The 27,087-nt window shown below is 41.4% G+C and overlaps 1 protein-coding gene across 5 annotated transcripts in view; it reads left to right on the forward strand.

Moving 5' to 3' along the window:
- The first annotated feature begins 336 nt into the window (after positions 1-336).
- FOCAD (focadhesin) overlaps positions 337-27,087 on the forward strand; it is a 307,583-nt gene continuing 280,832 nt past the window's right edge. The window contains exons 1-2 of one of the 5 annotated variants that reach the window (XM_025887857.2): positions 337-396; positions 26,290-26,378. In XM_025887857.2, coding sequence (XP_025743642.1) covers positions 26,322-26,378 — 57 coding nt within the window. In that variant the 5' untranslated portion in view covers positions 337-396; positions 26,290-26,321. Of the gene's footprint in view, positions 397-704; positions 931-5,701; positions 5,871-20,034; positions 20,107-26,289; positions 26,379-27,087 lie in introns of those variants that run through there. The other 4 variants (XM_073880862.1, XM_073880859.1, XM_073880861.1 and 1 more) reach the window with 4 other exon arrangements.

Raw genomic sequence — 27,087 nt, forward strand, 5'->3', positions numbered from 1 at the left:
AAGCTGCATAAGGGCAGGCTGCCAACAGGACTACCCAAGCACGCTGCAGTGGCATCTCCAAGCAAGTCCCTTTAATCTACTGTCTCCTGGGCTAATCCCCACTGCGGTGCAACTGGACAACCCCGACCTGCGCGCGCCGCCCTTCTTGCCCTGGGCCCCTGCAGAGACGCGCTCAGCGGCGCACGCCACCCTCCAGCCGCAGTGCGCGGCCTTGGTCTTGGCGGTGCGTGCGCGAAAGCGAAGAGGGGCGGGCCGAAGCCGGAGGAGGCGGGGCATAGACTCGCATTCTGCAGTCCATTGGTTCTCTCCCCGTAGTCCCCGCCCCCAGGCGTCCGAGACGGCGGGGCGGGCCACGTCAGGCAGCCGGCGCTGGGCTGAGCTTGTGGCAGAAGGGAGGTAAGCGATGCGGGGTGGCGGGCGGCGAACTGCGGGCGGGTGCCACCTGCTCAGAGGCGGCGGGCTCGCCCTCCCCTGTGGCCTGCCTCAGCTTGGCGTGGAGGGAGACTGAGGACCTGCGGGCCTGGGGCTGTGCTGGGAAGTGGGGAAGGGGAGCATGTGGCGGCAGGGCCGCGCCGGGGCGTGGGTGGCCCGTAAGGGGACAGGTCTTGCTCTTTGCCCTCGTCCTGTCCTGTTTGGGCTCAACTCCGGGAGGACAAGGCCTGCTGCGTAGGAGAACTCCGCGATGCCTGGGTGGGGCCGGCTCCGGTCCCTGCGGTGGGGCTCAGCCGGGTCTTGACTGGGAAACAGATCGGCGCGATCCTTGCAGACTTACCTGCAGCAGGTTGCAGTACCTCCACTCTTCCCTGACCGGTTCCCTAGTTAAAGGCAGTGCAGGGGATTCCGGGCCGGTTCCTGGCTGGCTGCGGGGACGGTCTTATTATTACCAGTGACTCATTCAGGTCCTGTCCACTTCAATGCAAAGGCTTATGGGTGAGCAGGGCCTGTTTTCAGACTTCTTGATTCTCTGGCTCTGTCCTCCCTTGCGGGAATTACCTGAAAAAATAGCATATATGTGTGCATGTATTTTTTGAAATGCCTGCAACAGCTATGCGGAGATTTGCAGAGACTTGGCTGTTGTGTTACACATAGGAGTTGTGTGTTGCACCGTGAGTTTTAATTTCATCTGTGGCATCGTCATGATCCTCAGTTCAGCTCCTGAAATTGGAGCTTTTAAAATCAATGAAGTCGTCCTATCAAGTATCGTGCATGCATGCATTCATTCGTTCAACAAACTTTTTGGTTGAATTCCTTGATGGTCAGGGTCTTATGTCAGAAACTAAAATGGGCATTCCCTGCCTTTTCTCTCATTTTATCTGCCAGTCTTATTGTCTAGATTTGAGATGTAATTTCGTTATTGTTGTTGATGGTTCAATTTCAGGTTCCAGATTTAGGGACAGAAGCTTATATAGAGCTATTCTGAGACCTCGTTTTTCTTACTTTCTCCTCCAGTAAACTTCAGACCATGATGACCAGAGGTTGTAATGCTGCTAACTAACTGTACTATGGAAGACCCTAGGTCTCAGGCGCCTGTCTGTAAAGTGAGGGGATAGGATTAGAAGTATTCCGTAATTTTTAGATGTTCAAGGAGAGGAGGGGCAATTGGCATGTGTTAACCGTTAACTGAACTGTGTTAACAGTTGGGAAGTGACCATTTTAAAAACACAATGTATATTATGATTATATACTTTAATCTTTCTGAATCTCTCCACATTACTTTTTGACTGGCAAGCAAGTGCATATTTACAATTTTGATTCACATTCAGTTCCTGCATACAAAGCACTATGACTCATCTAAATTTGGAAATGTAATAATCAGGAGCTTTTTAATGTTATGTTTAAAGGTATGGTATAAAAACAATTAGGGGTGCTTGGGTGGCTCAGTTAAGCGTCCCACCCTTGATTGGGCTCAGGCTCAGGTCACCGTGCTCCACAGGGACTCTGCTTGAGATTCTCTCCCCCTTTCTGCCCCTCCCCCCATGTGTGCTTGTGCTCTCGCTCTCTCTAAAATAAATAAATCTTTAAAAAATTGTATAAGATGCAATTTTCAAAGTAATTTGAGTTGCAGTGGTAGATTAGTGTTAGCTAAAAACCTCTGCTTTGGTTATCTTGCTTACTTTGGTTAAATGTTAGGTAGTTATCATCACCTGGCTAATACCTATCAATGTCATGTATACGTTAGCATTTATTTTACCAAGCTAAAATTTACTGGATTTCAGTTGATTGCTACTTCCACTTGAGAATTGATAACCATAAATAAATGGCTCCTCCACTTGAGAATTGATAACCATGAATAAATGAATAGCTTGAGAATGAAAATGGCCATAGAGATATAACAATAGCTTTTCTTTTCTTTTTAAGATTTTATTTATGTGAGAGAGAGAGTCAGCAGGAGCAGGGGGTGGGGGGAGGGCACTGGGAGAGCGAGAAGCCGACTAGCTGCTGAGCGTGGGCTCAGTCCCAAAAGCCTGAGATCAGGACCTGAGCGGAAGTCAGATGTTTAACCAACTGAGCCACCCAGGCTCCCTGTAACAATAGTTTTTCATTTGCTATTTGGTTGATGGGACTTACAAATAAATCGTTTGGCCTTCCTGCAGGTGTAAAAGGATTTCTAAAATATTTCTGAGGCATAATATTCATAGACTTGTGATACTTTTTGGATGTTGTCCACAAACCATTATGTGAATTAAATTGTTTATGTCACTATTAGGGATTTGGAAAGTTTAAGGAAATACAGCTTTTCAAAATTTTGCTTTTGCTATACCTTTCTACTTCTAGAAATGGACCAGATGGAGATGGGAAGATTGAAGAGAAATGCAAGGAACTGGGGGAAAAAATACAAGAGGAGGCTTTTCTAGTTTAAAATTTGAGAAAAAACACAATGAAAAGTACAATTATAACTATATTTAGAAGAAAAGTAAGGTAATAATAGTGTCAGGATTATTGGTAGGTCTGTAGAACAACTTGATTTTTTTTTTAAAGAATTTATTTATTTATTTGACAGAGCGCAAGAGAGGGAACACAAGCAGGGGGAGTGGGAGAGGGAGAAGCAGGCTTCCCGTGGAGCAGGGAGCCCGATGTGGGGCTTGATCCCAGGACCCTGGGATCATGACCTGAGCCCGAGGCAGACACTTAATGACTGAGCCACCCAGGCGCCCCTCAGTTCCTGGTTTCTTCCCTATACCTGCTTCATCTGTGGTCTCCCTTATCTCAGTTCATGGAAACTCCTTCATTTCCATGACTCTTCTCTTCTCTTTCACAGTCCACACATAAACTATTGGGAAAGCCTGTTGGCTGTACCTTCAGAATATGTCTAGAATCTGAGTACTTTTCACGTACTACTCTCAATCTAGTCTAAGCCCTATTGTCTATGTGTGTGATGTCATAATAGCCTCTATATTGGTTAGCTGTTAAAACCCACCTCTAGAATTTAGTGGGGTAAAGCCACAATCGTTTTTTATTTTTTATTTTATTTATTTATTTTTTAAAGATTTTATTTATTTATTTGAGAGAGAGAGAGAGAATGAGAGAGAGAGAGCGACAAGGGGGAAGAGGGTCAGAGGGAGAAGCAGACTCCCCACCGAGCAGGGAGCCCGATGCGGGACTCCATCCCGGGACTCCAGGATCATGACCTGAGCCGAAGGCAGTCGCTCAACCAACTGAGCCACCCAGGTGCCCCCACAATCATTTTTTAGCTTATGATTCGGTGGTTGGCAGTTTGGGTTGGGTTTAAGGAGGGGGAGAGGGGGCAGTTCTTTTGCTACTCTTGCCTGGGCTCACTCATCTAGCAAATGGGGACTAGGTTTGGAGGCTTCGTCTGGGATGGTGTGTCTCTGCTACCTGGGTTCCAGCAAGCTGTCCCATGCTTCTTAACATGGTGGTCTGCTGCTTAATTAAAGCAGTCAAAAAGAAGCCCAGATTTAAGGGGTTGGAGAAGTAGATTACCCGATTATGAGGGGAGCAGCGAAGTCACTTTGTAAAGAAATGTGCATACAGGAATTGGGAAGAATTTGGGGCATTTTGTGCAATCTACTGTAGTCGTCTAATTGCTCTATTCTCTCTTTGCCCCCTGAAATATATATATTTTTAAAGATTTTATTTATTTGACAGAGAGCACAAGCAGGGGGAGTGGCAGGCAGAGGGAGAGGGAAAAGCAGACTCCCCGCAGAGCAGGGAGCCTGATGCGGGGCTCGATCCCAGGATCCTGGGATCATGACCTGAGCCGAAGGCAGACGCTTAACTGACTGAGCCACCCAGGCATCTGGAGAGGAGAAATCTAATGTGTGCTTTAAAAATAATCACTTTGGCTTTTCTGCTGACAATATTTTAGGGGGCAGGGGCGCCTGGGTGGCTCAGTCGGTTAAGCGTCTGCCTTTGGCTCGGTCATGATCCTAGGGTCCTGGGATTGAGCTGCATCCGGCTCCTTGCTCTGCAGGGAGCCGGCTTCTCCTTCTCCCTCTGCCACTCCCCCTGCTTGTGCTCTTGCTCTCTCTCTGACAAATAAATTAAATAAATTTCTCCTCTCATCACTCTTCCAGAGCCCTCTAATGGCCTCCCATTGCTACCCAAAGTAAAAGGCAAAGTCTTTGCAGTAGTCTATGAAGACTGCAGTGATCTGACCCCTTTGTTGCTTCTTTAACTTCCTTTCCAGCTATTCTGCCCTCACTCACTAAACCTGCTCTATCAGACCTAAAGGATACAAGCTCCCACCATGGTTTTTGTATTGCTGTTCCTTCTGCCTGGAATCCTCTTCTTAGAGACTGTGAACTCCTTCACTTGAGTTAAGTCTTTGCTTATGTGTCACCTTTGTGAACTCACTGACCATTCTTTTTAAAGTTAGAACCCCTTTCTATGCTTTACTTTTGTATATAGCCCTTACCTTATAAAATGCTACATCATTTACTATTTTGCTTATTTTTGTTTTCCCTCTACTAGGAATGTAATCCCTTGTAAAGGCAGGGACGTTTTTTTTGTTTTGTTTTTTTAAAGATTTTATTTATTTGAGAGAGTGAGAGACAGAGAGAGAATGAGAGAGCGTGCATGGGTGGGGGGGAGAGAGGCAGGCTTCCTGCTGAGCAGGGAGTCCGATCCCAGGACCCTGGGATCATGACCTGAGCTGAGGGCAGATGCTTAACCGACTGAGCCACCCAGGCGTCCCAAGGCAGAGACTTTTGTATCTCCAGTGCTTAGTACAGCGTCTGACACAAGGTTGCGTCTAATAAATATTTGTCAAATGAACAAAAGGTAGGTTTTTGCTACTGAACTTTTTCAGGTATCTGGGTATCTCTTCCATGTTTTGTGGAAAAGCTCTTGGAACAGATTCTGGCTATTATCCGCGGAAATCTGTGGCGTCTTGCAACTACTTTTTTTTTTTTTTGGCAAGTACTTTTGTGATCCTCCTTTTTTTAGAGGTCTGCTAGCCAAAGTGTTTTTCCACATCCTGGCTCTTTATTCTTTAGAAGAAGAGTGTTCTGTTCTCAAATCAACTACATAGAATACCTGCTCTTTAGGTACTTACTAGCAGCTTCTTCACTTGAGTTGTAAATCATAACGGTTTTGTTCAAAGTGAAGCTGAGACTTAATATGTGAAAGGAATAGTCTGAGAGAAAATTTCCAAACCTCTTCTTCTTTTTTTTTAAAGATTTTATTTATTTATTTGAGAGAGAGAGAATGAGAGAGAGAGAGCACGAAAGGGAAGAGGGTCAGAGGGAGAAGCAGACTCCCTGCCGAGCAGGGATCCCGATGTGGGACTCGATCCCGGGACTCCAGGATCATGACCTGAGCCGAAGGCAGTCGCTTAACCAACTGAGCCACTCAGGTGCCCTCCAAACCTTTTCTTAACTCTTGGACCTTTTTCTTATTGATAACTTGAGGTAAGAGAGATATCTTTTCAGTCAAAATCTTCATTCACATTGATTAGCCCTTGGAAATGATAATTATTTTTTTTTCTCATCAGTTCACATTGTTATCTTACAATCTCTGGTTACTTAGTTTTCCTGTGGAAAATTTTGAACACACACAAATAGGGACTATAATAAATGAACTTAAACAAAATTAATATTTTGTTGATCTTGTTTTGTTTCTCTAACATTTTTTCCTCCAGATTTATCTGCAAAAGTAATTATTTTTAATTAATATTAAATGTTTAATTAATATTAAATTATTTTAATTAAAAATTATTCTTAAGTGTAACAGTTTAATTTTAATGTTTTATTTTAAACATAATTTCTATGCCATTATCATACCTAACAAAAGTAAAAGTAACCCTGATTTCTCAAGATTATCTGGTACTCAGTCCCTCCCTATTTCAGAATTTCTTGGTTATGCCAAGAATGTCTTACTACAGTTGTTTTGTTGGAGTCAGAATCCAAATAATGTACCCAAAGTGTATTTGGTGATTAAGTCTCTTAATCACTTAAACTGTAACAGTCTCTCCAGCCCTTCTTTTTCCTATGTCATTCAGTTTGTTGGAGAATCAGTCACTTGTCCAATAAAATGTCCCAACTTCTGAGCTTATTGCTCAGTTTTTGTTTACCTTGTTCCTCTATCTCTTGAGTTTTCTATAAATTGGTGGTTAAGTATGGACAGCTGCATAGATCGATTTTGAAATGCTTTAGGTGAGAATATTCTTAGAGGGTTCTGTGTATATGTCTTCTTATTCCATCACAACATGAGGACACAGTGTCTGGTTTTCTTACTTTTAGTGATGCTAAGATGAATGAATGGGTTCAGGTGGGGTCATCCTGATTCCTTTAATAATGAAGTTCCCATCTAGGTGCCTGCGTGGCTCAGTCATTAAGCGTCTGCCTTCGGCTCAGGTCATGATCCCAGGGTCCTGGAATCAGGCCCTGCATCGAGCTCTCTGCTCAGCGGGAAGCCTGCTTCTCTCTCCCCCACTCCCCCTGCTTGTGTTCCCTCTCTCGCTGTGTCTTTCTCTGTCAAATAAATAAAATCTTAAAAAAAAAATTGAAGTTCCCATCATCCTTTAACCTAATAGTTTCAGCAACAATTGATGCTTCATTCACAAATCAATTATATCTTAAAGTGACTTCTTATCTTTAAAGTTTTTTTTTAAAAGAATTGAATACATTTAAATTTTCTTTACGTTTCTGTTCACAGTATCACTTCACAATCTAATTTTTCCCTCCCCACTCCCCCAGTTCTGAATTTATTCCCACTCGCCATGGTTTTAGAATGTTTTGGACATTTAATATAAAGCTTGGAAGGAGATATAAAGTAGAATGGACAATGAAGGCTGGGGGAATGGGGAAGTAAGAATTATCTACCCACCTAGTTTACCTGTCTTCCCTCTCTGCTTAGGGCCTACTGGGCCACAGAGGCCTAATGGAGATTAGAGAGTGGGTAGGCCTGGGACAGTGTGGATAACAGCATTGGTATTGGATATGAGCTGAGTATAAATGCAGGCTGGAGCTAAGCGTACACATTTTAACATTGTGTGTAATCGAGAATTGGCCTCAAATAAAATTAAGGATTATACAAAACTTGTACTCCGTATTTTGCACCCTTTATCATTTAGCCTTGCTGGCATGGACAAAAATGGTACCCCCAGGACGTAGGAGACTTGTGCATTGCTGCATTGTTTTATTTATTTGTATATTTTTAAAGATTTTATTGATTTATTTGAGAGAGAGAGAGAGAGAGAGAGAGAGAGAGCAGGGGCAAAAGGAGAGGGAGAAGCCGGCTTCCCGCTGAGCAGGAGCCCGATGTGGGGCTTGATCTCAGGATCCCGGGATCACGACCTGAGCTGAAGGCAGACGCTTAACGACTGAGGCACCCAGGTGCCCTTGCTATATTGTTTTTAAAACAGGTGGGTGCCTCCTTCAGTCTTGTGCGTCTCAGTATGACTGCTGCTTTCTTACGGTTGTCTGAACTAAAAACCTTGGTGTCATCCTCTGCTCTTCTTAACTTCCACATTCTGTCCATTAGCAAATTTTGTCTGACCTAGCCTCACCATTTCTGCTTCTGTTCTCCTTCTCCAAGGCAACATGGTTTCTCTCCCAGATTATTGCTGTAACCCCTCACGGGTCTCTCTTTCTCCATCCTTGCCCGTTCATGGTCTGTTCTTCAGAGAAGCCAGAATGATCTTTTAAAAATGGCAGTCAAGTCTGCCATCTCCCTGTCCCAAACCCTCTAGGACTTCCGGTCTCGCTCAAGAACCCCAGGGGCTCACAGTGTCCTGCAGGGACTTATGTGATCTGGGCCCCTGGTCACTCTGTCCTCTCTCCCCTGGCCCAGCTTGCTCACATGCACCAACCATGCTGGTGTCCTTGGTCTTCCCTGAACTTGCCAAGCCTGCTTCCACTTCAATGTTGTTGCCCTTAGTGTTCCTTCTGTCTGGAGTGGTCTTTTCCCTCCGGTCTCTGTCCAAATGTCACTCTTTCAAAAAGCCTTTCTTTATTCTTTGACAGATGCCAAAACATAAGACTACCCTAAAATTTATCTATTGATGATGTCATTTTTTTTGTAGGTATAAGGTTGTACAGGAGAATGAAAAGGAAATAGGCTCTTTGTACTGTAATTTAAGCAATTGAAAATACCTAACTTTTATAAACTTTCAGTTATGCTAGAATGAGTAAGTTCTAGAGATCTACTGTACAACAGTATGGTATTGTGCACTTCAAAATTTGATAGAGTAGATCTCATGTAAAGTTTTCTTACCACAAAACAAAAACCAAAGGACTCAAGAAAACTCTGGAAGGTGTTTCGTGCGTATTGCCTTGATTTTGCTGATGGTATCACGGAGGTGTTTATGTCCAAACTCATCACATTGTACACTTTAAACGTACCTTTCTTTGTATATCTATTACTATAAAATAACTGTTAAAAAAGTACTCTCTCAACTGAGGCTAACGTACTTGATTAAAATGAGATTGGAGAAAGTTGAACACGCTAGAGGAACACTTAATTTTTTTTCAGGGACAGATGGATTAATTTGCTGGCAAACAATTTAGAATCAAAGGTAATTCTGTTAGCTTACTTGTTTGGAACTCTGCAGGACCATTATAGCTTCTAATAACTCAATGGTGTGACTTTCTCATTAAATAGCTCTTAATAAGCAGTGTAATTGGATCAAGTGAGACTTTTATCTTGGTTTGTGCTGCGGCGAAACTGCCTCTTCAGATAGTGATAAAAGACCCTGGTTGCAAGTGAATAAATAAGATCACTAATTTTTTTATTGAGACCCCAAAACTGACCGTATGGTTTTATTTGAAAAGAATTAATAATTTTTACTTAGTGTAAAAAAAGGTAATGAATTCCCATTGCAGGGGGGTGGAATTAAATGTAGCAAATATAAGGAGGAATATGATAGGTTGTGATCTCCTGTCATCTTCCTCTTCAGACGGGAACTTGTTAATATTCTTGCATATTCACTTTTTTTCTTTTTCTTTTTTTTTTTTTTTAAAGATTTTTATTTATTGAGAGAGAGAGAGAATGGTAGAGAGAGAGCATGAGAGAGAAGAAGGTCAGAGGGAGAGACAGACTCCCTGCTGAGCAGGGAGCCCGATGCGGGACTCGATCCTGGGACTCCAGGATCATGACCTGAGCCGAAGGCAGTCGCTTAACCAACTGAGCCACCCAGGCACCCTATTCACTTTTTTTCTTAATCCTATGTCTTTATATATATATTTAAACTTGGTTGTGTTCATCATTGTAATAATTTCTTTTTTTTACTCTATGATAAGCGTTTCCTTATACTATTAAAACTCTTTGTAAATGTATTTTACATAACTAATCAATATTTTATCTGCATGTTCCTTAGCTTACCTTTTTGATCAATCAGTGAATAATTTTACACAAAAGGTGGTTGCTTTTAAGCCTTTTGCATTCTCATACTTTTGAAATCCCCCTTCGGGAAGTGAATAGGACTTGAAGACTCTATGCCACACTTTGGGATATAGTCAAGAAATGCCAAATATAAGATCAAATGCTCAGCAAGTAGTACCTTGGCTACCTACTTCCATACCAAGTGGGTTAGTTTTGACCCACCTCAGACTTTCAGCTTTATTGACCCACCTCAGACTTTCGGCAATAGATAAATTTTATTTCAGCTAAGTTCCCTATGGAATTGAGTTTGGTGGGTGGAACTTGGGGAGGCTCTTGTGGTCCTGGGCGCCATGCTGGTTCTACCTTATTTCTGTGGCTTTGAGGACTTTGGCATCACTTTGGAGGTAAGCCAGGTTGGGAGCAATTTCACAGTGTTTGCATTTGGGCTGAGAGGCAAAAGTAGTCTTAGAGGCTAAAATGAAGCCCTTTGAACATTGGCTTTCTTGTGAGCTGCTGGTCTGTAGAGTGGCTTTGGCTGTTCATCTAGTTGGTCATTTACGTTCAGCATGGTGTTGGAAAGTTCCATTGAAACTGTACATAAAAAATTGTATTGGTTTGAAAACTTATGAAATTAAAAAAAAATTCTCACGAGGAGCTACGTATTCCTCTCCTCCTCCCCCTCTTCTTTGTTTAAATATGATCTTAAAATTAACTATCTGAAAGACATTCTACACACTGTACTCTGTCAACTGGATATCAGCATTTTCCAGGAGCCTCTTCTAATTCTTGCATATGCTGCTTGGTGTCTCTGTGCTATTGTGAAATGATTTAGTAATGGGCTTCTGCCCGGGACGGTTGTGAAGGTTAACTAGTCTCTGATTATTAAGCACCCTACAAATAAAAACAGCCATGAGTAATGCTGGCTGTGTAATAGAAAATTAGTAAATGTTAGTTCTTTGGGGTAATTACATGCTTAAAATGCCTTTTACCCCAGTGGGAAATATGCAGAGGTGATACTGTGGGTTTCTAAAGGGTTGTAATACATAGCAGATTAAGAGCATAGTATGATAAATAATAGCTGTCAACTGAAGCATTCATGTAAAACTTATGATGTATTCAAGTAACAAAGACCCATTTTCCATCTCTATTAGATTCAGCTGGAAACAGTGAAGAACCAGTCTTGTGAGCTTTTGCATGTGGTCTTGACCTTTTTTTCTTTTTTTAAGAAAATGTACCAAAATGAATAATAGTGTAATAAAATCTCACTATTCTGGATTCTGCTGATTTAGGATTTGGACCTGGTACATTTTTTTTTTTTTAAGATTTTATTTATTTATTTGACAGAGAGAGACACAGCAAGAGAGGGAACACAAGCAGGGGGAGTGGGGGAGGGAGAAGCAGGCTTCCCGCCGAGCAAGGAGCCCAATGCGGGGCACGATCCCAGGACTCAGGGATCATGACCTGAGCTGAAGGCAGACGCTCAATGACTGAGCCACCCAGGCGCCCCTGGACCTGGTACATCTTTATACTACCTATGCGAAAGTTATTTGCTCAGGTTTAAAAAAAAAAAGAAGAAAGCGAGCAAGCAAGCAAGCTGGGAGGAAGGGGTGTGTCTAAAAAGAATGAATTATTTTCAAACTCTGAATGTGTTGGTAAATGAATTCAGGTTACTGTGTTAATTTGAAAATAAAGTTGTTTACGTATTTATTTTTCTACTTCTGGTTCTTATTAATTTATTTAGGGTCTTTGTTCCGTGAGTCTTATTAGTGAGAAAGATTGCAGATTCTTTTCTGTTTCTCAGTTTCTGTTTCGGAAAGTTGATCTGAAAGCAAAAGAAACAGCAGAATTCTGATTCTAACATTTTTTGAGTCTTTTGTGTATTAGCTACTGCGCTAAACACAGGAACTCAAAAAAATATTAACTGCTTATTGCACCACAGGCCCAGCAGTGGTGAACAAGACCCAGCTGTTTCCCTCAAGAAACTCAAAAGTCCGGGGGAAAAATGCAGCAGGCTCCGTCAGTGAGGAAGCCTTCTTGCTTGACGTACTTCTTCACTAGTGTCTGAGCAGGTACAGCTGCTGTATGGATAGAAGTTAGCCCCTTAATAACGAGATCTACATCTTGAGGACTGCTGACGATCTTCTCAGGGCTGGAAGCGAATAGAAATTGTCTGCCATGTGGCCCCCTCTGCACCTGATCATCGTCTTCTTGCCTGGAAGATGATGCCAAGTTGTAGTTCAAACCCTGTTTTGTGAGGCAGCTCTGGGAACTGAGAAGGAACACGCAGCGGCTTCCGTTTGATCTTTCCAGAACATTCCACCATTATTTCAAACTCTGTGTTTTTACAAGTGAACTCATCCACACAGAAATTTCCGTGTCTCGTGGAGCTGTGTTTCGACCTGTCACATGGTGGGGCGAGCTGCCAGCCAAGCATTCATTTTTCAGAAGTGTAGCCATCTGTGTCTGTGTGGTAGTGTTTGAGCAATTGTTTGGGCAAATAATTGCTTTCATCTATTTCAATGAATATTTACTTATTTTTAAGAAATGGAAAGTGGTTTTTTAACAAACTGCTTTGCGCGTGCTAAAAAAAGGGGGGGATGTAAATATGGAAGTGTTATTAGTGGCAAGAAGCATGGACTGAACTAAAGATCTATACTAAAGTGCCGTGACAAAAGTAGCCGATCTTTATTCTTTGTTAGATGCCCATTGGACTTAAACTGAATGATCTGTGATGAAATGAAAATGTAAAATCAAGAACATACACAAATGTGGGAGATGTACTGCAGGTGATGGTGCCACAGGATGAGGGTAGATTAGATGCATCATTTTTGTGTTTTGTGGTAGGCATGGGACCCCCCTTTTTAAAAGGATTTAATTTTTAAGCAATTTTCACACCCAGCGTGGGGCTTGAACCCACACCCTGAGATCAAGAGTTGCATGCTCCACGGACTGAGCCAGCCAGGCGCCCTGAGACACCCCTTTAATATGTAACTTTTGCACATTAGACTCGCTTACATGTTTTTAGGATTGCAGTATATACAAAGAAACAGCTGTTTGTGTATGCTGATGAGCTACCTTGGGAACCCGATTTAGCACCGTAGATCCATACCCAGGTATTTTTTTTTTTTTAAGAGATGATTAATTTCCTGGGATGCAGCAAGATGTAATAGAAAAAAGCAAGGGGGTGCCTGGGTGGCTCAGTTGGTTAAGCGACTGCCTTCGGCTCAGGTCATGATCCTGGAGTCCCGGGATCGAGCCCCACATCGGGCTCCCTGCTCAGCAGGGAGTCTGCCTCTCCCTCTGACCTTCTTCCCTCTCATGCTCTCTCTCTACCATTCTCTCAATAAATAATAAAAATCTTTATAAAAAAAAAGAAAAAAGCAAGGCATTGGATTCAGACTCAGAACCTTCTGGGTGGGAAGCCTGCTTCTCCGCAACCCCCCCAATAATGGCTAACATTTTAAAAGTGTTATGTGCCTGGTTATGAGTAAAGCACTTTAATGGGCTATCTTGATTTTACAAAAACTCTGTGTCAACTCTACTTTAGAGAGTGGTTAAGAATGCTCATGCTCTGCTTACATAATTAGGCAATTAATTTTGACCTCTCTTTGCCTCCCTTGGTTTTTCATATGAAAATGAGGATAATAATAGTACTCATGTCATGTGGTTGTTTTGAATATCGGATGAGAGAAGACATGTAAAGAGCTTCGACAGTGCCTGCCTGGCACATGGTAAAACTCAATAAATCCTGGCTATTAATATCACTGTATAACCTCAGGTAAATGGCTTCCTCTCTGAGCTCCTATTTTCTCATGTGGGAAGTGGGAGTTAATAATACCTACCTTACAGTTACTGTGAAGATCCAACGCGATTAGTTATTTAAAGTGTTTTGTGGAGTGCTTGACACCTAGGAACTGTTTCATCCACCTTGGCATTCTAAATCCGAGGTCTGGTTTTGGTTATTCAGTGCATCTTTATTGAACAGGTACTTGTTAAATGCTGAGGTTACAGTGGTCAAAAAGAGACCAGGTCCCTGCATGCAATGAGTTTGCCTTTCACTGGGCGATAGAGAGGAGCAGCAGAAATAAGTAAATGATGGCCATTTGAGATCGTGTTAAAGCTGTGAAGGATGCAGTGAAGGTCACTGGGGGTAGCTGGTGCGGAGCAGTTTGAGGCGAGGAGATAGGAAAGGCTCAAGGGCAGATGTGGAGGGTGGGAAGAGTTGGCTGTTGGAACAAGAAGGCGAGAATGCTGGAGGCTGAGGGTCCTGAGAGTTCCAGACCTGGACTTGGAAAGAGCTTCGGGGGTTCACGGAGTGAACTGGAGGTCATTGTGGCCAAAGCTCCCTAACTGAGGGAGACGTGTGAGACCAAATCATGTAGGACCTTTTGGCCATGCTAAGAAGTTTTGATTCTATTACAAAGTGTAGTGGGAAGCTGTTGAAAGGTTTTCAGCAAGTAAGTTAAAATTCACCTCAGTATTTTGAGTGGAAATCTCATATATTTTCTGACTTTGGGGCTGGTGACTTACATACAAGATCCCACTTTGGTCTTTGATCAGAGACAACCTACTTATCACTAAAACTCAAGTTCTCTTCCATCATTCACCTCCCTTGACTATCCCACATGGTATCAAGGGAGGGAGGAGACACATTTGTAGAGTATTGACTATGTCAAGACCTTCTTGGCTTTCAGGCATACTTCATATTGTTCCTCAAACCACTTGTGAAGCATGTGTCCCCTATATTTAACCAATGAGGAAACGGGCTCCAAGGTAAGTGATTAACCTAAATGTTAATGGCTAGTGCTGGAGCCAGGATTTGCATCCAGGTTTGTTCCTTGTTCCCCTGCACCCCACACCAAGCCCCATGTACTTTGGTCTCTGTCTGGTGGCTCTGTCATGATGATGATGGAAGTATGAGGCTGTAAGCATAATCGGTTTAGAGATGTTTGCTTGTCTTCATTATGGACAGTCTTAGGGGTTGCAAAAAATAGATGACGTTGCCTCACAGTGCACCATTTATTTTCTTTCAGAAGGATTCTATCAGGGTGATTATGTTTTTGTGATTGTAGCCATTCAGGACTGGAATATAGAGTCTCCATGTCCATCTTGGGCTACCTTGACTTAGGTAACAGCAGGGAAATTTACTGTCTTCCTGTAAAAAGATTCCTTTGCTCGTTGGTCTTCACCTTTCATTAGTACTAAGAATGCAAGTTAAAATAAGTAAACTGTAACCCTTATATTCTACATGGCTTTAATAATTTAGTTTTCATGAAAAATAAGAAATGAGGTTGAATGGTCAGTTTGTAGCAATTAAGAAAAATATTGACATTTACTTGTCATCAGTCCACGTAATTCTTTTCAAGAGTAAGAGCTTTTATTTTGGTGTAAAATTTCCCACGAGTCTAATTGGGAGAATTATAATGGTTGTTTCTCCTTAAAAATGGAAGAAATTTTTAAGTGGTCTAAAGTTAATTGTATCTAAATTACATTGACTTTGTTTCAGTATTACTCTTTCCATAAAGCATTGGTGAAAAGGCTAACAATCTTTTATCATTTCTAAAATTTTCCTAGTTTGTTGCTCAGTGTATGACACTTGTTAGTAATGGATTTCTATGCTTGCAGTAATTTGGTTTCAGAAAGTCATATCCTTTGTTTTTAAAGATCATGTTAGCATCTGCATGAACATTTTGGTAACTATTCAAAATAATAAAAACACACGTTCTTGTGAAGAAATTAGAAAATAGAAACAGGCAAGAATAAAGATCACCCATAATGTGTATTTTCCAGGCTTTTCCATGTCCATGTGTACCCAGAAAATCTGGACTCGGATTTCAGCTTACTTTATGATCTAACTTTTCTGTGCCTCAGTTTCTTCATCTGCAAAATGAGTACCTAGCTCATAGAGTTATTGGAGAGTTAATATAGGTAAAGTGCTTAGAATATTGCCTGGCCCCTAGTAAGAACGAATATGAGGTTTTAAAAAATTAAAAAACAAAACAAAACAGGGGCACCCAGATGGTGCAGTTGGTGGAGGGTCTGACTCTTGGTTTCAGCTGGGGTCATGGGACCAAGCCCCCCGCCTGGGGCTCTGCACTTAGCGTGGAGTCTGCAGGAGATTCTCTCTCTCTCTCTCTCTCTCTCTCGCTCTGCCCCTCCCATTCATGCTCTCGCTCTCATAAATATATCTTAAAAAAACCCCAGACATTTAATTCTCATAGTTCTGGAGGCTAACAGTCTGAGATTAGGGTGCTAGCATGGTTGGATGAGGACCCTCTTCCTTAGTTCGTAGGCAGTGACTTCTCTCTTGTGTCCTTATAGGGTGGAAGGCTAAAAAACTTACAGAAATTTTCAAACATACATAAAAATAGAATAGTATTATGAACTTGAATGTACGTATCTGTTATCAACATTTAGACATTCTTGTTTTGTCTATCTTCCCCCTCCCCCGCCCCTTTGAGGATAAGTGGAGTATTTTATAGAAAATCCTTAATGTCATATCATTACCCCCTAAATACTTCACTTTGTACCATGTTAATATTTGTTAAGAAGTAAATTATTTTAGAGAACCAGTGCACAAAATTAGAGTCATTTTTTGAGGGGAGGAAATACAAGTAAAATACCTATAAAATATATTCTGTGGTGCTTTAATAAATTCAAGTTAACTGAATGGTATTTGAAGTAAGATTATGGATATGGAGATTTTAGCTATTCAGATTAGACATTTCTTGGTCAGTAAGATCTTTAAAATGATTGGTATCAGTTTTATTATAAATATACTGTAAAGATTATTTTGATTATTTTATATCATCATAAAACATTTCTTTTGAAAATGTAGAGAGCAATTTGAGTATTCTTTTGGTGGAGAAATATTTAAAAATTGTAATAGAAAAAAATCATCTCATAAAGGAGCTAATTTGAAGACTTTTGAAGACAGATTGGATATTGTAAAAATTCTAGATAAGTAAATCCTTAGATTTTTAAAAATAACTTTTCCCTTATATATCTATATTCCCTTAGATAACCTATATCCCCTTATATATCTAACCCACAAATACATACACATCTATGACACTTCAAAAAGATTATTCAAGAATAATTGGAGAAAATGTAAAAAATTAGGCATTATACAAGGAGGTGGTTTTGTTTTTTTTACTTTAATGCCTGGTTCTCCTGGACAGCAATCAGTTCTTACTTGGAATTTCCTGCCTTTGGTCTTATTTTAGACTCCCATTTCAAAATCTGTGAGTAAGTAGCATGTGACATAAACTCAGAAAGAACTAAACTATAAAGGCAGGAATTTGATTGCAATTAGATATATTTCAATAAATTGCAACTGGTGAGATCATCAGAACTCATAGTCACCTAAATTTGGTCAACACTTGAATTCTAGATCCTAAGATTCCTGGGGCACGGTGCAGTAATGGAATGTGCTGGTCATGCCTCATGTTATTACTGATGGTCCAGGGATACTCTGGGTCAGAAGTGAAGAAACCTCCGTTTTCACCTGAACTGTCAGGCTGATTAGCCTTTTTGGCAAGTTGCTTAACTTCTTTCACATTCAATTTCTTCATTTCTCTAGTGAAAAAACAAGTATGGAAGGGAGATAGTCTCAGGTCTACTGTATTATTAAGGAAGTCCTAAAAGAGATCCCAGAATGCAATAGTTCATACAAAGTAGAAGATCGTTTCTTGTGTCATAGTTGGAGTTCCAGGTGTGGAGTTCTGCTTCATGCTCTTATCTAGGGATCCGGGTTCCTTCCATCTTATTTCTTCAACCGTGAGCTAGAGGCATTGTCTTCATGCAGAGTGGAGGAAGCAGTCGGTAGCCTGGAAGGGGCATATCATGTTTGCTAAAACTCACTGGAAAGATGATCACACACGGTCATACCTAAGCGTACTTAAGACTAGAAAATGTGATGAAGGTGGTCAGGCTACCGTTTTATCAGTATAGAAGAAGGAGAACACAGAGAGTGAAGGATAGTTAGCAGTCTCCGCGACATCTCTGCAGTTCCTGCTTTCTTTTGATCATAATGTTGACCGCATGTCTTCGTTACACCACTTAGTGGCCCCCTCTACTCCTTGGCTTGAGTTTGAAATTACTCATTAATATGAAAGTATTTTCTATTCTCAGCTTAATGATGACTTAGTGGTCTCCAGTTTTCTTTCTTTTAAGATTTTATTTGTCAGAGAGAGTGCGCACAAGCAGGGAGGGTGGCTTGCAGAGGGAGAAGCAGGCTCCCGCCGAGCAAGGAGCCCTATGTGGGGCTCGAACCCAGGACCCTAGGATCATGACCTGAGCCAAAGGCAGGCTCTTCACCAACTGAACCACCCAGATCTATTTTTCTTATACTTGCTCTGTAGTATTAAAAACTTTCATTGTGATTTCCCCATGATCGTTTCATTTTTATGGATCATACAGTGAGGAGGGCCCTAATTGTCTTGTCCTATTAATTTGAGAGTACAGGTGGCAGTTGGATTTCAGAGCTTTTGAAGCAAGAGCTGAGGCTAAGCTTGAGTTTCTAGCAGGTATCAGGATTTCATACAGGGTGAATGAAATAGAATCCAGCTGCCAGATTCTAAAGAGCATGTGGTGAAGCAATCAGGGACCAAGAAGTGGTGGTAGGTGAGAAGCTATGCAGGCAGAAGAACAAGGAAGACATAAATACTGAATAGCAAAGCAGAGTGGGTGGTTGAAAAGGATAGACAGGTTGTTTTCCCTTCTTTAAAGAAGCTGGGCAAAGCAACTAGGAGAGACAAGAATGTACCCCTGTGCCACAGTCTTGATAAACTTGGAAGATCAGCTCAAATTTATTGATGGTGCTATCAGCTTTTATATAAGCTATTAAAATAAAAGTAATAAGTTGTCGAATATATGTTTAAAATCCTCAGGTTGATGGTTCCTTAGCTGAATTTGTGGGAGGAAGAAATGAAATGAATACATAACTGATAATTGAATAGTCGTAAGTTTTAGAAGGAAAAAAAGTCTTACTAGATTTTGTGTCCCTGCAACAGAGGGCCCCATTAGTGAATGAAGTATGTATTTTTATCAGCCTGTTAATGTATACTGGCTTTAAGAACATACTTTATAGCTCTGGCTTGACCTACATTGCTTCCCTGCATCCTTCCTATAAAGGAATTTGATGGTCAAGGGTGCTCAAAGTCCTCTTTCTCTATGATCATTAGACGCTCCCCCCAACATCCCATCCCCAACTACCCCATATAATCCCTTGCTGGGTTCCCATAGCAAGTGTGAATGTAATTAGATAGATCTCTTGTTTTCCAGATTGTGCACTTCATTGAAGTTTGACACTGAACACTTTTGTGTGATGTATGGTTGTGTATTTCCACATCCCAGAGAAAGTTGAAAACTAGAAGTGCTCTATCTGCTGCTCGTTTATTACCTCTAGAAAGCAGTTGATAGATTTATTTTCTTGGAAATATGCTGGAACACCTTGGCAGATAAGGTGATAATTGCTTAAGTTAAACAAATGCTTTGATTCCCTTGGAACTTAAAGACCTCATTAAAAATTCTCTTTCTGATTTAGATTTAGACAAGCCAAAAAAGGCACCATGACAGGTTGGAGATAAATCTTTTTAAAAACCAAACACTTTTTTGTAACAAGTGGTTTATGGAGCATATTGTGAGTGGTTTCCCTTTTGTAAAGAATGTCATGGGAAGAATTAATGTATAAATTGTTTTCTTTAATGCATGAAATGCCCAAGGGAAGTTGAGATTAGAAATAAAGTAGGACACAAGCTAGACTGCCAGTGCTAAAGCAAGCATTATGTACTTTTTTTTTTTTTTGAAATTCCGAGAATAATGATGTTCTGATACCTTGAAAGTCCAAATGGTTGTGATTAACCGTAAAGTATGAAAGACAGTTAGTTTGTAGTCCAAGGATAGCAAGTCAAGGGTGATATCACATCATAATGCAGCTTGAGGAGTGGTTTTTAGAATGTTTAGTGCCGTTTATTAGGAAAGGTCAAGTGGTTGTACTTTAAAAAATGTATTTAAAAAATGTATTCATTCTTTAAAATGTCACACAGATCTTGGGACTGTCTTTTGTAAACTTAGGTGTTTGTCACCTGTACTTAGGTAATTTTGGTAAAAACGGTGCTTTCTTACTCCGTTGGCCTACCTCCTGGAGACAAAGTTGTTCTTTCTGTATGGTTTGGCTTTTTCACTGCATAATAAGCTATTAGCCTAACCAGCTGCTCTATCTGTCCCCAAAGCATTTTGGAATCCCACCATTCTGGGCCTGGATCAGAGAGTGTAACTGCGCATTTTCTTCTATTTCGCTCTGTCACTGTTGACATTTGGGTGAGTCTCCTCTGTGATATGTTTATAAGCATCTGCTACTCTGGAGAGTCTGAAGTCTCCTTTTTACTGAGTTAGATTAGGTCATCAGAAAACCGTGCTTGCACTCTGTTCGCTGAGGCTCTTTTGCTGAATTACATGGTATGTTATACACATGGCTTTATCCAGGGTTTGTTTAAAAAAGAAGTAATATAAAATTCCCTTTAGCTTATGTTACTGATAATATTGCTTATTATATCACTCTATATTCCATATATAAAGGCTAACCTGAGAAATTTCCCTCTGAATTTAGGGGCATGAAAAAGCTTGTTTTCTTTGATAAAAGGTACTTTTCCCACCACCCTACCCCCCATCTTTTAGATAATAAAAGATGTGTTATTTACCTTATATATATTTACTTGTGCTTGGGAGCACAGGGCCAAATTTGAATGTTAATGTTAGCAATTGTGTGAACACATTTTATAAATTAATTTAAAAAATAGTCATTAATTAAACCAGGAGTCAGCAAACTATGGCCCACCCTCCAGCTGTGCTTGTAAATAAAGTTTTATCAGAGCATAGCTGTGGCTGATCGTTTACATATTGTCTATGGCTGCTTCCATGCTACTGTGGCAGATTTGAGTAGTTGCTATCCGACCCTTTAGAAATAAAAAATATTTCCAATCCTAATGCAAATAGTCACATGATGGTATGTGCCAGCCAAAACACTGAAAGAATATAAAACAGGGTGACTTGTAGAAAATGGGCTACTTGGGAAAGGCTTAGCAGAAAAGATGGGCTATGAAAGAAATTTCATCTTTAAATAGTGGAACATACAGAGAAGGGCATTTTATGGCGGCAAGAACAGCATAAGTAAATTCCTTAGGAATGAGCACATTTTGAGCAACATGGGACTAATTTGAAAACTGTTGTAGCCAGATTGGAATTAGACAGCAGTGACGATGAAGCCGACTGGGAGATGCCTGATGGAGGGCTTAAAAGCGAGGAATCAGAATTTGCATTTAATCTGACGGTCTTGTGAAACCCTGCTCTGAATTCTTCGCTGGAAATGATGTGATGGAAATCGCGTTTTAGGACAATTCATCTGACAGCAGTGTATGGGATATGCTCATGCGTGGAGATCCCCAGGACTAAGCAGTTACTGAAGTAAGCCTAGCAGGAGGAACTGATACAGGGAGGATAAAATGGGATTGAGAGGTAGGCTCTGAGGTGCCAGGAGGGATAAAAGCGACTTTGTGATTGAGTGGGTGCAGAGGATGGTAGCAAGGAACTCTTGAGAGAACTGGGAAAAGTGGAACCAAAATGGTAAATGTGTTTGTGAGAGAAAATAGGTTCTTTCTTTCTTTCCCTCCCTCCTTCCCTCCCTCCTTTTCTCTCTCTTTCTTTGTTTCTTTCACTTTAAAGTTTTTTTTTTTTTTTACTTAAATTCAATTAGTTAACATATAGTGTATCATTACTTTCAAAGGTTGGGGTCAGTGATTCATCAGTCTCAAATAACACCCAGTGCTCATTACATCACGTGCCCTCCTTAATGCCCATCACCCAGTTACCCCATCAGTCCCGCTCCAGAAACCCTCAGTTTGTTCCCTATAATTAAGAGTCTTTGTCTCCCTCTCTGATTTTCTTATTTTATTTTTCCCTCCCTTCCCCTATGATCCTCTGTTTTGTTTCTTAAATTCCACATATGAATGAAACCATATAATTGTCTTTCTCTGATTAACTTTTTCGCTTAGCATAATACCCTCCAGTTCTATCCACGTCGATGTAAGTGGTAAGATTTCATCCTTTTTGATGGCTAATATTCCATTGTACATATATACCACATCTTCTTTATCCATTTGTCTGTTGATGGGCATCTGGGCTCTTTCCGTAGTTTGGCTATTGTGGACATTGCTGCTATGAACATTGGGGTGCAGGTGCCCCTTCAGATCACAATGTTTGTATGCTTTGGGTAAATACCTAGTAGTGCAATTGCTGGGCTGTAAGGTAGCTCTATTTTTAACTTCTTGAGGAACCTCCATCCTGTTTTCCAGAGTGGTGCACCAGCCTGCATTCCCACCAACAGTGTAGGAGGGTTCCCCTTTCTCTGCATCCTCACCAACATCTGTCGTTTCCTGACTTGTTAATTTTAGCCTTTCTGACTGGTGTGAGGTGGTATCTCATTGTGGTTTTGATTTGTACTTCCCTGATGATGAGCGATGAGCATTTTTTCATGAAGGTTTTTTTTTTTTTTTTTTTTTTTAAGCACTCTCTGCATCTAACATGGGGCTTGAACTCTGAGATCAGGAGTCGCGTGCTCTTCCAATGGAGCCAGCCAGGTGCCCCAGTATGTGCTTTCTTTTTGACATCTCCCATTGATGGCGTTATAAGAGAGCGTGGGAAGTGTTTATAAGAGAGCGTAGGGAGACGTGGACGGGCTCTGGGAGAGTTTCCATGAAGGAAGAGAGCACAAGGCAAATAACTCGGCAGCAGGAAGGAAGATGGGGTACAAGAAATGGAACGGACAGAAGAACTGGAGTCAGGAGAGCAGTTTCCCAGTGTGTTTCCCAGGAAAGACTGGTTGTGTAGACTATTAACAGATATTTGTAGAAAAAAAGTGTGCCATGATCAGATAAATTTGGTAAACTCTGGGTTAAGCAAAGTCAGTCAAACATCTTGCTTTAATACCTCTTAGATTCTATAATTAATGTGCATCATCATTTATATCTTCAACTAAGATCTGTCTCTTTAGTTATGGATTCATGTGTTCATGAATCATTTCTACCTGACATCTCCATTTGGATATCTGTTAGACATCTGAAACTTACCAGTTCCAAATGAAATTCCCAGTCTTTCCCCACAAAACTGGTTTCCCTATCTCAGTTGATGGCAACCTCATCTTTTTCTCTTAGTAAAAAATGCCATGGTAAATGATGTATGAATCGTTTTGTTTAATGTACAAAATGCCCAAAGGAATTGAGATTAAAATTAAAGGTGCTCAGATCAAAAACTTTGGAATCATCTCTGACTCTTCTATACTCTTAACCAGTCATCAGCAACCGCATTGGCTCTACCTTCAAATATATCTAGAATCTGAGCACTCCTTATCTCAAGTGATCCTGTTAAAATCCTACCACTCTTTTTCGGTAGTAGCTTACCGTTTCACTGGGGGTAGATCCATCAGTCCTTCTGGTGACCTACATGGCCTTTTATGATCTTTTTTTTTTCATTTTATTTATTTTTTTATTCATTTGAGACACAGAGAGACAGAGACAGAGAGAGAGACAGAGACAGAGAGAGCATGAGCAGGGAGAGAGGCAGAGGGAGAAGCAGGCTCCTTGCTGAGCCAGGAGCCCGATGTGGGGCTCGATCCCAGGACCCTGGGATCATGACCTGAGCCGAAGGCACTTAACAGACTGAGCCACCCAGGCGTCCCTGTGGTCTGATTTCTTACTGACTTTCTGATTTCCCATTCTCTTCCTCCTTCATTCACTTTTTTTAAAAGATTTTATTTATTAGAGAGAGAGAGAGAGCGTGAGTGGAGTGGGAGAGGCAGCGGGCGAGAGAGAAGCAGGCTTCCCGTGGAGCAGGGAGCCCCATATGGGACTCGATCCCAGGACCCTGGGATCACCACCTGAGCCAAAGACAGATGTTTAACGACTGAGCCACCCAGGTGCCCCTTTCATTCACTCTTGACTTCTTTCTTTGCTCTTTTTTAGTCTTGGCCTTAAGCACTTGATGAGCTTTGGGCTTTTGCACTCACTGCTTACTGTACCTGTGACATCTTACCCCAGATATCTGTATGGCTAACTCACCAAATGTCATCCTCTTTAGAAGAGACTGACCCTGGTTGCCGTATTTAAAATAGAAAGTGTTTCTGTAATACTCTAAGCTCCATGAGTGTAGGGATTTTTGTCTTTTTTGTTCCCTGAGGTTGCCTAAGCACCCAGAGCAGTGCCTTAGACACCTAATAGGCAGCTAATAAGTATTTGAGTGAATGAGTGAATGAAAATTCAAGGTGCCAATATATATTCCCTCCAAAACCTTTTACCCTTGTGGAGATCTCTTCACCCTAGGTTTCCCAGGGACACACTTTGGGAAATGGTATTATGAGAGCTTACAGAATTCCAAGGAGCAGAAAATTCCAAGAAAGAGGGCATGGACACATCTGGAGAGTTGAAGAAGTTTTTTTTTTAAGATTTTATTTATTTGACAGAGAGAGACACAGTGAGACAGGGAACACAAGCACGGGCAGTGGGGGAGGGAGAAGCAGGCTTCCCGCCGAGCAGGGAGCCCGATGTGGGACTTGATCCCACGACCCTGGGATCATGACCTGAGCCGAAGGCAGACGCTTAACGACTGAGCCACCCAGACGCCCGAGTTGAAGAAGTTTTGACTTGCGTAAACTAATGAGTAGATTTTGATAGGAGAAATAATTTGCAATCTTGGAACAAGCTGTTTCAGTGCTGCAAAATGTCAAATTCAGGGGAATAAAGTTGGCCCTAGATGTTGAAGAAGAAGGTTGGGATAAATGATCCATCCAGAGACTTTAGTTTTGGAGGAAGGGGAGGAAAGTACTAGAGCCATGCATTCAACACAGGGCACCTCCATTTGTGAGAGCAGGAGAGCTTGGTTTTGCTGCTTGTTATTTTTATAAGGTAACCTGGATTACCTGGATTTTTTTTTTTAAGATTTTATTTATTTATTTGACAGAGAGACACAGTGAGAGAGGGAACACAAGCAGGGGGAGTGGGAGAGGGAGAAGCAGACTCCCCGCTGAGCAGGGAGCCCGATGTGGGACTCGATTCCAGGACCCTGGGATCATGACCTGAGCTGAAGGCAGACGCTTAATGACTAAGCCACCCAGGTGCCCCTGGAATTTTTTTTTAAATACATATGTATATATTTTTAAGTAGGCTCCATGCCCAGCATGAAGCCCAACATGGGGCTTAAACTCACAACCCCGAGATCAAGCAATCAGGAGATCAGGAGTGGGATGCTTAACCCACTGAGCCACCCAGGTGCCCCTAAAGCATCTTACTTTTCAAAGTAGTGTAATTTGGTAGGTTCAGTGTTGCATGGACTGGATAAATTGAAATCTTTAGGAAATCCTCTCAGTATTTTGGAGCCTTCTCTTTTTTTTTTTTTTTAAGATTTTATTTATTTATGTATTTGAGAGAGGGAGAGAAACAACATGAGAGGGGAGAGGGTCATAGGGAGAAGCAGGCTCCCCGCTAAGCCAGGAGCCCGATGTGGGACTCGATCCCAGGATTCCGGGACCACGACCCGAGCCGAAGGCAGTTGCTCAACCAACTGAGCCACCCAGGCGCCCGCGGAGCCTTCTCTTGACCACCTTGCCCTCCTCCATCCTTTTTGCATGCCTGAAAAAAGTTTTTTCTTCCCTTCCCCTTCTCCTTCCGTGTATGTGCTGCGTAAGCGAGCACTTTTCTTTTTTCCCTCCCTCCCTCCTTCATTCCTTCCTTCCTTCTCGCCTCTCCTCTCCTCTCCTCCAGTCCTCTCCCCTCCCCTCCCCCCCCTCCCCCCCCCCCCCCTCCCCCTCTCCCCCTTTTCCTTTCCGTTTTTTTTTTTTTTTTTTTTTTTTGGTGAGAGCCCAGTAGGAATGAGAGGTGTGATGTAAATATTAAAAGTTGGTGTTAATTGCTTGCTCTTTTAGCAGACAAGCAATCTGTTTCAATGTGTGAGTTTCTAGGTCATTTCTATACCCCCTGAAAAAAGCTCACCTAGGCTTTACACTTGTCACCAGCAGTTAGATGAGTGATTAAATGAAAGCTTGTATCCAAACTGTGGTAGAGTTTAAACGATTTTGTGAAAATTTGATTCTTTCTCTCTTAGAAGTTTTGATCTTTGAAAGAATTTCTACTTCAAACATGTGGTTGAACTTTTAAAATCCTGTTATTTAGGCTTGAGCTTTTGGATTTTTTGGGGGTTTCGATAGTGTGAATTAATCTGTTCCAGGATTTGCTCTAATGGGAAAAACCAAGAGTGGCTGAGCATTTTAGTTTATTTATCAATCATGGCATTTGTGGGCTGAAGTGGTTGATGAGCATATTCCAGCAATTACGCTGCAGAGCCCTATGCTTTATTTCCATTGTTGTCTTTGGAATGAATTACTTTTATGTTATTTGAGGAATAATTGGTTTGAAATCCTTTTCCGGACTAACGAATACTCTTTTGTTTTGATTACAGAGTCTGCATATTTACATGTAAGAGAAGCAAAAATGTCAGATGATATCAGGAAAAGGTTTGAATTTCCAAATTCTCTTATCCAGTCACAGGTAATTTTTATTTAATTATTTTTGCTTCATGGTAACAAATGAACCGCTTTGGATTATTAGTAGAACTTTACATTTTCAACATCAAATGTTTTATTCTATATATAGGATTCTACATATATATTGCTTTATTAACTTTTATATAAGTTAATTTGAAAATTTATATTTGAGGGGTGCCTGGCTGGCTCTGTCAGTGGAGCATGCTAATCTTGGCCTTAGGGTTGTGAGTTCCTGCCCCACACTGGGTATAGATATTACTTTATTTTATTAGTTTTTTAAGATTTTATTTATTTGAGAGAGAGCGAGTGAGAGGGAGAGGGACAAAGAACCTGAAGCAGACTCTGCACTGAGCACAGAGCCCGACGTGGGTCTTGGTCCCATAACCGTGAGATCATGACCTGAGTGGGAACCAAGAGTTGGGTGCTTAACTGAATGAGCCACCCAAGTGCCCTCATATCTTGTAGAGATTATTTTTAAAAAATTAAATAAAAAAACCCTGGAAATTTATATGTGACAAAGGAAAGTGAATATTTGAAATTGACCAATCTTGGCTTTTTTTTTTAAGATTTTATTTATTTAAGAGCGAGAGAGAGAGAGAGGGAGAGGGAGAGCATAGAGGGAGAAGCAGGCTCCCTGCTGAGCAGAGAGCCCGACGTGGGGCTCAGTCAAGGACCCTGAGATCATGACCTGAGCCGAAGGCAGATGCTTAACC

The sequence above is a fragment of the Callorhinus ursinus genome, unplaced genomic scaffold (genome assembly GCF_003265705.2).
Source record: "Callorhinus ursinus isolate GAN/ISIS: 27379988/994484 unplaced genomic scaffold, GSC_fseal_2.0 scaffold39, whole genome shotgun sequence".
NCBI classification, from domain to species: domain Eukaryota; kingdom Metazoa; phylum Chordata; class Mammalia; order Carnivora; family Otariidae; genus Callorhinus; species Callorhinus ursinus.